At 31.1% G+C, this 10981-nt stretch overlaps 1 protein-coding gene across 2 annotated transcripts; it reads left to right on the top strand.

The window, feature by feature from the left end:
* The first annotated feature begins 3543 nt into the window (after nucleotides 1-3543).
* LOC129313784 (ERAD-associated E3 ubiquitin-protein ligase HRD1B-like) lies at nucleotides 3544-10690 on the top strand. Of its 2 annotated transcripts, XM_054957171.1 has the most exons (8): nucleotides 3544-3681; nucleotides 4620-5157; nucleotides 6241-6417; nucleotides 7165-7314; nucleotides 7396-7598; nucleotides 8179-8344; nucleotides 9477-9756; nucleotides 10283-10690. In XM_054957171.1, exons 2-8 carry the CDS (start codon nucleotides 4625-4627, stop codon nucleotides 10430-10432), a joined length of 1659 nt encoding a protein of 552 aa, XP_054813146.1. In that variant the 5' UTR covers nucleotides 3544-3681; nucleotides 4620-4624; the 3' UTR covers nucleotides 10433-10690. The 2 variants fall into 2 exon arrangements, with proteins under 2 accessions (XP_054813146.1, XP_054813147.1); XM_054957172.1 differs by lacking the exon at nucleotides 4620-5157 and having other exon boundaries at nucleotides 3620-3681.
* The last annotated feature ends 291 nt before the right edge of the window (nucleotides 10691-10981 follow it).

Genomic DNA, 10981 nt, shown 5'->3' with positions numbered 1-10981 from the left:
TTTTACCCCGTTTAGGTGAAAATTTCTATAATTTATATCAAAATATCTAAATATTTTTAAAAGAGCGTTTTATGTGATATAATAATTTTAATCACATTAAAATAAGACTAGTTAGTTAATTAATTTTAGTTTGCATGTAGTCGAATTTTAAACACAATTTTTATTCAAAACTATTTTTTCAAAACAGTCAAATATTTTTTAAATTAAAAAATTAATAATTTAAATGTCAATAGATTAATATACACATGAATATAAAAACTCTAGTATTTGGCGGGTTTAGTTGATCCATTGATGGGTCTCATATATATTTTATCTATTTAAAAATATAAGATATTTTTAAAAAAAGTTGAATGTTTAAAAATGTTGGGCATTTTTAATCTTTCGAGGTGTAATTACTTTTTTTAAAGTGCTCCTATTAATCATGACTTTATATTTATTGTATGATATTTAATAGAAATAAATATAAAAAGATAGGATTAGTTTGAAATTAAGTAACTACTTTATTTGAGGTGAGATTTGGTTAAAAATATCTTACATTTTAAAAAAGGAGAGTATTTCTTATTTTTTTTGAAATATTTAAGCAAATGTAAATGTTGTGATATGAACTTAAAATGAAATTAATGTTAGAGTTACGGATCCAGAAATTATAAAATTTAAGGGTACCACACACATACACATATATAGTATCTATACGTGTGTGTGTGTATTTTATGAGGACATTAGATCTAATATTGTTAAATATTTGAAATCATTTATATACATTAAACATCTAAAATTGAGTGAAATAAACAAAAAATCGTGGGAATGAAGGTGGCTGTGAAAATGGATCGTGAAGAGTTGTTCAAAATTATGGCTGGATTGGGTGTATATGGTGATTGGAAATGTGCTAATTTATTGCATAAGCTTTCTGACCTACAGAAATTCAGCAAGTGACTTAGGTTTTTTCTTGCATTAAAAGTTATTTTTTCCCTTAACTTAATTCAAAAGATCATTAAACACCCTAAATTTAATCATGAGTAAATTTTGTCCCTCATCGTTAAAGATTTTCTTTATTGTCATTGTGTCATTTTCTCACCATCTCTTTATTGTTAGTAAACTTCACATTATACTTTTTAAATATTTTTTATCACAAAATATTTGAGTTGAGGGTGTTCACAAATCTTTTGGATAAAAGTTGAGCAGAAAAAAATTATTAACTCATTAAAAAATAATAAAAAATGATAGCAACTATTGACGATAAACAGACGTTAGGCATTTTTAACATCAGGATGATAAGAAAAAGAATTTTAACTTGGAGAAAAACAATTGACCCATAATGGAGTTTAAAATGTCAAATGATTCTCCTAGTAAAATTAAAAAGCAAAAATAACCTTTAATCTTTTTTTTTTAGGTGTGTTGCCAAGGTAAAAATCGGCAAACATTTTAGCATTGGCTAGAGTAAAGGGATGTGTCCAAATGGATGGTTTGTCATTTTTTTTTGTTTTTTATATCATGATATATACTCTCTCTATCTTAAATTATAAGACACTTTTAGACAAAATCTTACATATAAATAAACTTTATTAAATACACTTAACAACTTAATTTTTTCAAAACAAAAATATAAATTTTTAAAAATGTCATCATTTAATATATTAAAAAGAGAAGGGATAAAAATTTATCATAGAGAGAAAAATGATAATATTAAAATTGATATATTTAATAAAATTTTAATCTATCCAAAATTTTTTATATTTTGAAACAAAAAAATTATTTAAAAGTACTTTATAACTTAAGATGGAGGGAATATTTTTTTTTTCTACCATGATAATGATAAGTGTTTTAAAAAGTAGAAAGAGGCTTTAATTACTATACCTTGGAGTTAACGAGTTTGAGAATTCACAGAGGCACGACCTGGATATTTAAATTGTCAATTTTTAATTTACAATTAAATTTTTTATTATTATCAAAAAATATAAAATATAACATGTGGAATAAATAAAATTAAAAAATGTAGAAGACCCAAAACTTTTTGAAACTAAAATATATGATATCTCAATATAAAATCAACTAAAACTTAAAAGATTAACTAATAATTAACATTATATATATTTTAAAAAAATCAATGTATTATCTAGGTATTTAGCCAAATTCGATCAAGCTTGACTCAAAATTTTTGAAGCCTCTTTGGATTGGTCTAAATAAGCCTAAATATTAAAAATATATTTTATAATGCTTGGTTCTAAATTTTATCAAATTTATTTTGACTGGTTTAAATTACTAATTCTAAATTGATACAACATTGTAACACCATGCTTCAAGGTTGTAAAGACATCTATTTTAGTTGTATTCTAGGTTTTTTATTTTCTTTGGTAAGTTGTGGTATAGGCCAGAGGTTGCATTCTCTTGTGATTAATAACATTGTTTTTTTTTAAAAGACCTAAAAATGAAAATATTTTAAAATTAAAATGATATATGTAAATCCTTCTACTTTTCCTTTTAAAACTCAAATCTTTTTAAGCATGAGCTTGATGCATTGAGCATACTTTAATTTCCAGCTTTAATCACTCAAGTTATATATTAATTAATAAATATATAGATAAAAATTTATTATTTGTTATCCTAAAATATTTAATTTGGGATTAAGTTTTTTAAAATGAGAATGCTGGACATTTATTATATATTCATATTTTTTTATATAATATTCCCTCCTGCCCTATTTGTAGGACATCTTAAAATAATTTTTGATTTAAATATAGGACATTTTATAATATATAAACCACTTTTTTCAATTTAATAATTTTTAATTAGCGAAAAGATATTTAATGTAATTATATTATAGGAGAATCACATTCAATGAGCTCTCAAAAAAATTATTCACAGACAATAATTAATATATAATTAATTGTTGTTAAAATAGAAACATGAGTTGCTTTTTCTCTAATAGGATTTGTTGTTAGTTCTTATTTATAAATAATTTTCTTGAAGAGTCTTTAAATGAGATTCTCCTTTATATTATTATTTAAAGTTAAGAATAAGAATAAAAGTATACCCTTTTATCTCAATATATATAATATTTTTTAAAAGTTTATTTTATCATTAAATATAAAGGGCGTCATGATATTTTTAAATAATGGATAATTTAGCCCTTGTCTTGAAAAAAAAAAAGAGGTATTAATATACATGCCTTATGTATCACCTTCATAATATGAATTGACATTATTAGATGTAAAATTAAAAAATTATTGTGATTTAGTATTATTTCAACTAAATAATAATTTTTTATTAATATGTAAGATTCAATTAAAAACACCTTATATATAAAGATGGAAGGGGTATCTCTTTTTTTATGGTATTAAAAAAATTAAATTTTTTAAAATATTTAAAATAATTGAAAATGTCTAGAAATTCTTTTCATACAAAGTAATCTCTATTTTCATCTATTTATCATTTTATTTTATTTTTTTAATCAATAATTTTATTTCACTTAATGCTCGGAGTGATGGTTATTAATGGTTAATTAATTGTGTGACTCACCGAACCAAAGCCAATTGCAACAACAGATGATGTGGCAGATTGTCATTGGATAAGCATACATCATCAATTTTTGAGTTCGCAGGACACAAAAATCCGAGAGACCGAACGCGAGTTGCCGAAGTTGCTGATCACCAACGTTTGTCTGACAATTTCAAGAGTTGTTAGGTGTGGATTCTTTTCATGTGAAGATTTTGGATTTTCCTCTTACAATTGATTCATCAATTTTCGCAGCTGTATTGATCTTGCACGGTGATTTGTTTCTTAGTTTAGGGTTCATCCTCTTGGGATGCATTGGCAGAAAACTGGTGGTGGGATTTGAGTTTTTAGTTTATTTCAGCCTTACATACCGATCTAGCATCTGTCCTTTTCGTTGAAATATTCGGATTGCTCCTTCTGTTTTGTTTCTTGTATGATATATTTCTCGGGACATCTGAATGCGTCGTTCAATCGATTATACCGTTCATGTGGCGTCATTATTATTCTTTTCAAATTTAATGGGCCATTTTACTTATCGGTTTCTGTATTTTTGGTTGCTTACGTATCAATGACATAGTTGTTCTTGACGAAGGAGAGAGCATAAAATTTTTGTTAGAGGGAGGATAAATTTTATCTGTTTCAATTTTAGAGTATAAAGTAGTAAAATAAATTTTTTTACTTGACGAAGGAGTAGGGATCCATTTCTCTTCGTCCACGAACAGGCAATCCACGCTTGGTCGAGCACGCCGTCGGGCGCCGTCCGCCGTTGTCAGTCCTGCGTGGTTGTTCTCGGGCTACTGAAGAAGATTGGAACCTTAGGGCTCTCTCTACCCCCAAAATCCTGCGAGTATGATTAGTTCAATCTGACTTTGAATCTAGATTTGAACTTATTCCCCGCGTCATCTGTTCCTGCGTTGTTGTCAACCCTAGTGTCGGACGGCGTCACCGTTTCTTACTTTGTTTTTATTTTTTTATTTTAATTTGGCTTTGAATCTGGTCGTGTAATCGTTTGGATATTGACGCTTTTGAAAAAAGTTTGAAGGTAACCGTTTTATGTTGAGTTAGGACTTCTTACGCATATGGGTTTCCAGATGTTGATTAAATTGTTGCTGTTTCTGTGTGTATAGCAAAAATGATGAGGCTACAGTCGTATGCGGGGCTTAGTTTCATTGCAACTCTAGCTGTTACGTATCATGCATTCAACAGCAGAGGTCAATTTTATCCAGCAATGGTTTTTCTGTCAACTTCCAAGATCAGCTTGGTACTTCTTCTCAACATGGGTCTGGTCATTATGTGTCTTTTATGGCAATTAACAAAGAAGGTATTTCTTGGCACACTCCGAGAGGCAGAGGTTGAGAGGCTTAATGAGCAATCATGGAGGGAGGTTATGGAAATCCTTTTTGCCATCACCATTTTTAGGCAGGATTTCTCTGTTACATTCCTTGCTATGGTCACAGCACTGTTGTTGATCAAAGCTTTACATTGGTTGGCTCAGAAAAGAGTTGAATATATTGAGACCACTCCTACAGTGCCCTTGTTGTCTCACATTCGAATTGTGTCTTTTATGGGTTTCCTCCTCCTTCTGGATGGACTGTTTTTATATAGTTCCGTGAAGCATTTGATACTGTCATGGCAGGCTTCAGTTTCCCTCTTTTTTGCTTTTGAGTAAGCCTTCCTCTCTGTATTCTCCCTAAATTAGTTGCCAGTTGCCATATGCTTAATTTGAATTGAAAAATGCTTCACTTTATGTCAATTTTAAAGTTTTTGTATCTACATTGGTTGTGTCAAGATTAGAATGATGTATGGAGATTAAAAAGTATACCATCTTTAGCTGTTCTTAAGTCCAGCTAGTCCTTTTAAATATATAGAAATCTACAATATTGTTGAATTTTTGAATTCTTTGTCTGATAAAAAGCCATTTTACTGTAAGCAACCAATCATTATCTTTAATTGACCTTGGTTATAGGATTATTGATGTCTAGAAGTTATAAATTTCTTCTTTTGTTCTTTGATCAAGATCCTTTTTATCTGGGAAAATATTGGCATAGCAAAGAACAAATTATAAGGGAGGAGTATATATCTACAATAATAAAATTATAGTTGGTTGGCTCTGGGAAAAAAGTAATTGCTAGCATATAGAGTTAACCGGTCAACCATAACTCAGTGGTGGTTGGCTTAGTGGATAAGGAGTTGGAGGTATGCTCCTTACGTTTAGCAACTTGGTTTCAAACCCTGGGGCAAGTACCTAGGAGAATTTATTCTCTTACATGCACCAAGACAATGTTAAGGGTGCTCCTTTTTTATCGCTGGAGGTGAGCCTTAGTCTTGGATTGTATGCATTTCAGCCCAAGGATACCATAATCGTACAACCAAAACAAGTCAACCATTTTACTCTAATTACAAATTATAAGTTTACATTGATTATTTTATTGGGCTATGAAGTTTAAGTTGTTAATTGTTATTATTACCTTATCAAATAATAATAAAATACTTGATGATCAGATAAATCATGATTTTTAAATTGCTGCATGTTGATATTATTCCTATAAATTAATCAAGTTATGTGTCTGTGGATCTTATGTTAAATAATTAAATTACACTAAAAAAATTATAAAATGCCTATATATATATATGTGAATCACTTCACCTACTAGGAATCTATTTATCCTAACATGTGGTTGAACATTTCTGTTTATTTCTATCTATTTCTTGGGGATTTGTCTTTGACACTATCCATTTCTATCTCAGGTACATGATACTGGCAACAACAACAGTGTCAATTTTTGTAAAATATCTTTTCTACGTTAGCGACATGCTTATGGAAGGACAATGGGAAAGGAAACCAGTTTTCACATTCTACTTGGAACTCATCAGGGATTTGCTTCACTTGTCTATGTATATGTGTTTCTTCCTTGTGATTTTCATGTGAGTGATCAGTCTACTCTTGTTTTGCATATGCATTGTAGCCCTCATGAATCTTCCTAGAGTGTTTACATGGAGGAAGATGCAATTTAAAATATTAAAGGCTGGAATTGATGTTAGCGTTTTGGTTTACAAACATGAATGTTGGTTCAAGAATTGCACTTTGAAGGTATATTATGTCTGAAATCAGACAAACTAGCTGCTGGAGTTTTTTGTGCAGCACAGGCCCTCTGTAAATTATTATTTGGAAATTAATGGGTGAGAGAAACATATTTAGTTTTTTACAAAGCTGATAGAAATCAATCCTTTAAAATAGTAAGTTCCAGATTGAGTTGCAATGGCACTGAGATTTTCTTTAACGGTAACTTCCTTATTGGCGCTCCCCTAATCTCTAGTAACTGGTATATGTCATCTCCTTTTCAGATACTTTGAACAATAACCAAGGGAAGGTCCTTCTAAATTACTTAGCTAATTATAATGTTAGTTAAACTAATGGTTGCTGTGTTTGTCATGGAACTTGGCTTTTATCTTACTGCTTTATCATTTGTTCAGAGATATTATATAAGGTTATGGTCACCCGTCACCTACTGTTTTCTTCTATTGTTCTTTAGTAGTGAATGTTATTTTAAAATAGCTTGTCTAGCTTTTGGTTTACTTGCTTGTCCTGTTTTTGTTTTGATTTGATTGTATGTTTAGTCTTCACAGCTATTTGTTACCTACTAAGTGCTAACCTTAAATTGGCTTTGGTAGAAATTATGGTGTGCCTTTACACTTAATACGGGAGCTGTATGAGACATTTAGGAACTTCAAAGTTCGTGTTGCTGACTACATTCGCTATCGTAAGATTACTTCAAATATGAATGATCGGTTTCCAGATGCAACCCCTGAAGAGCTTAACGCGTTAGTTTTTAAAATGTTACACTTGTTAGTTTTGTAGTTAAGCTTATACAATAGTATTGATTTTTTTAAATGGGTATGCAGAAGTGATGCTACATGTATTATCTGTCGTGAAGAGATGACTACAGCCAAGAAACTTATATGTGGACATCTTTTTCATGTGCATTGCCTCCGATCATGGTTGGAGCGACAACATACTTGCCCTACCTGTAGAGCCTTGGTTGTACCACCTGAAAATGGGGCAACTACTGCTGGAGGGCAGCATGGATCACAGTCAGATCGACAGGGTAATCATATGAGAACAGATACTCTATGCGTAGTTTGTTAGCATATTAATGATTTCACTATGCCAAAATTGAAATTATACTATTTCTGAGGAAATAATGCCTTTAGTAACTAAAATGGAAAATGGGAAAAGTGAGGGTCATATAGTTTGATATCGGCAGATTAGTCCTCTTCGGATACGCCCCTTCCATACAAGCCCTCTTCGGATACGCCCCTTCCATGCAAGAACCAAACATTATCCTTTTTAAAGCATTTCAGTTTAGAAATTTTTTACTATACAGACTTTTTTTAAAGACTGGGATCATTTCTGTCCCATTTTCTTTTATATTTCTATACGAGTTATAAAATGGTGTATTGTGTCTGTTGAAGATTGAAATAATTTATTCAACTCTTAAAACCATGTTTTCTCTTTTCTTGGGACAGTCATGTTTTCTTACTTTTTGTTTAACGTGGTATCATTTTGAGTTTAACACTACCTGTTTAAATATTTATGAAATTATAAAATAACATGAATGAAGTAAAGATTGCAGCTTTGGATATAGCTGAACTTGATTGAGGCTGGATTATTATAACTTGGAACAGGAACAGGAACTAATACTGGAAACTCATCTCAAGCTGAAGGTGGCAGTGGGGTGGCTACTGATAATTTGAGTCGTCATCAAGCTAGACTCCAAGCTGCTGCTGCTGCTGCTGCAATGTATGAGAAGTCTTTTGTGTACCCATCACCATCTGCAACTTCTTTAGCATGGTATGGCAATATCTCTTTTTTCCTTTCACCCAATTTAAATATCAGTGATTTGCCCTCCACCTTTCTTTTTATATATATATATATATATATATCCTTAAACAGACTGATTCAGAAACAATGAATTTAACTGAAAACACATTGTGTGCCTGGGTTGTTCTTGTTGAAAAAAAAAGAAATTAGCAGGTGCTGCAAAAGGAATATATTATATATTTATATACACTTGGTATACTCTATTAATCTGTTATAAAGGAGTAGCTAACTGAGGCAACACTCTCGTATGTTTGCAAAGATGGCACATGAGCTTTTGGTTGAATCTGAGACAAACGTCTAATTTTTCAAAATTTTCTCTCTTTTTCCAGATCTAATCTTAAGCATTCTAGTATTTTCGAAAAGAAGTTTGAACACTGGTTACGTATGTGGAAGTTTTCTGTGACAGTACTGAAGCTATTAATATGGTTATTACCAGGATTGGCAATCAAAACCATCTGTTTGGTGGTGTTATTGAAATTGCTAGACTCTTCCTTGGAAGAGATTGGACTGTTTTTTTGATTTCGTATACAGGGAAGCAAACATTTGTGCTCACTTATTAGCACAATTATTTCATAGGTTTACTGGATTAGTGTTGATTTTTGTACCTATGATCATTCACCACCTCTTTATCAAAAGTTGGTGAATGATGATAGGAGAGTTGCTCTTTGTATTCATTAGTTTGTAATGTCTTCTATTAGTTTGGTTAATATACGTTCCATATTTATTTAAAAAAAAGAAAGAAATATTTTGAATTTTGAAATCCTTAACCCATGCTTCACCTGCAAAAGCATGAATAGAAGCTAGTTAAGTTTTAATTCTTTGATGATGATAAAATTTCTTTGGATTTGAAGGTTAAAAGGACCAGCTTTGCAATTTCGAGTCTTCTATTTTCTCAAAATTCAAACTGTCTTTAAATTCAGTACTTGTATCCAAATCTGTTCAGTAAAATGTGAGTGAATTTGATTAACGAGGCAACAATCAATTTCAAGGTCCAACTCATGTTTAAGTGCACTATAAAATTGATAACTTCAATTGCCTACAGGCTACAGCCTGTTAAACTATTTAATTGATTAATTGATAGGGTTTGTTCTCTATTTTGCAGCGCCCCTGGATATACTGTATATCCTCCTGTTCATAGACCTGCCGCTGAATCTACTAATACAGAGCTTAATGGAGAACATACTTCATGTGAACAAACACAACGACAATTTGTCATCCCTGGTGGACCAATGAATGTTTCCTTTCATCCAATGGGACCGTTTCTTATCCCTCCTTCTCTAACACATGTAGCAAACGTGAATTATGGAGAGGGATCTGGATCTGATCCGAATGGGCCAAACTCTCTTCTGGAAGCTCAAAGAACAATTCAATACCAGATTGAGGTACAGTTGCACTGAACTTCTTCAATGGTAACTTGTTTATCACTACCCTGCCATTGTAATCTCATTGTACTTCTGTAGAGTGGTCAAGTTTGGTAATTATGTTTGCCACCAAATGAGTATTTACACTGTTGCTTTTCTCAGCCACATCTGTCTAGTCGTAACATCGCTGATATTATGACTACTTTCTCGCAATCAGTCTTCTATAAGCATGTGTCATGTCACATGCACATATAAAATTAGTGGATGGCATTCCAGGATATATTAGATATAAACCATGAAGCATGATTCTAGATGGCATGTTGGTAAATGCCTGCATTTTTTTATTCAGGGTTTGTGAAAATTGAAGAGGTTTCGGAAACAGATGCGTCCCATGTATACATAATATTAAGTACACCTTAGTCCCTAACGTGGAAGTTTAACTCTTGTGTATTGAATTAAATCCGTGAATGAAGATTGAAATCCATCCCTGTTATAGTTATTCATGAAACTAATCTGTATTTTTTTTTTGGGGGTAAAATCAAAACAGATTCTGCAAAATCAGCTCCAGATTCTGCAGAACGCAAATGTAAATGAGGGCAAGTCGTCATCATCAATTAGCAAAGACAAGGAGGTTGCTTCCTCTTCATCTCTGCCTGATAATGGTCGTAATGAGGGGATTCAAGGCGGTACTCGGTAGTGTATAAAGTAAACTGTTTTGCTTATTTTGTGTCGTGGCTGTATAATAAAGGAGACTTTCAAATGTAGATATAGGAGAAGTAGAGTACGGCAATTATAGCATTGTAGGTCACATCATCGATTTGAGAATGCTTGAGGCTCGTCCTTTGTTTTGCTAATCTTCGTAATGCATAGTGCCTCCTAAAAAATCATTTAATGTTTCTGACATTTTATTTTTGGCAGGCTGTGTTATCGTAATTCAAGTATTTGGTTTATTTCATTTTCTTCTATTTTACAAGTCACTTTTATTTAATGTGCTTTACGAAAATTAAAGAAAATTTTAAAATTTATTAACTTTATTTTAAAATTTAATAAGTTATCTTTACTTTTAACAAAAATTGAAAGACTTATTTTTTGTAATTTTTTTTAGCATTTGATAAGGGTAAAAAGATAAATATAAACAAAAAATAGCGAAGTGTTTTATAAATGGGATAAAAATTAATTTGTTTTTTTGCCTTAGAATTAGAGGTGTGTGTATGACATCCGCTATTGAATATGTATGTAATAATTT

Source organism: Prosopis cineraria, unplaced genomic scaffold, assembly GCF_029017545.1.
Source record: "Prosopis cineraria cultivar Desert tree isolate PC_DT_omini unplaced genomic scaffold, ASM2901754v1 PC6, whole genome shotgun sequence".
Lineage (NCBI taxonomy): Eukaryota > Viridiplantae > Streptophyta > Magnoliopsida > Fabales > Fabaceae > Prosopis > Prosopis cineraria.
Note: the sequence above shows the minus strand (reverse complement) of the source record. Positions and strands in the feature narration are given on the sequence as shown.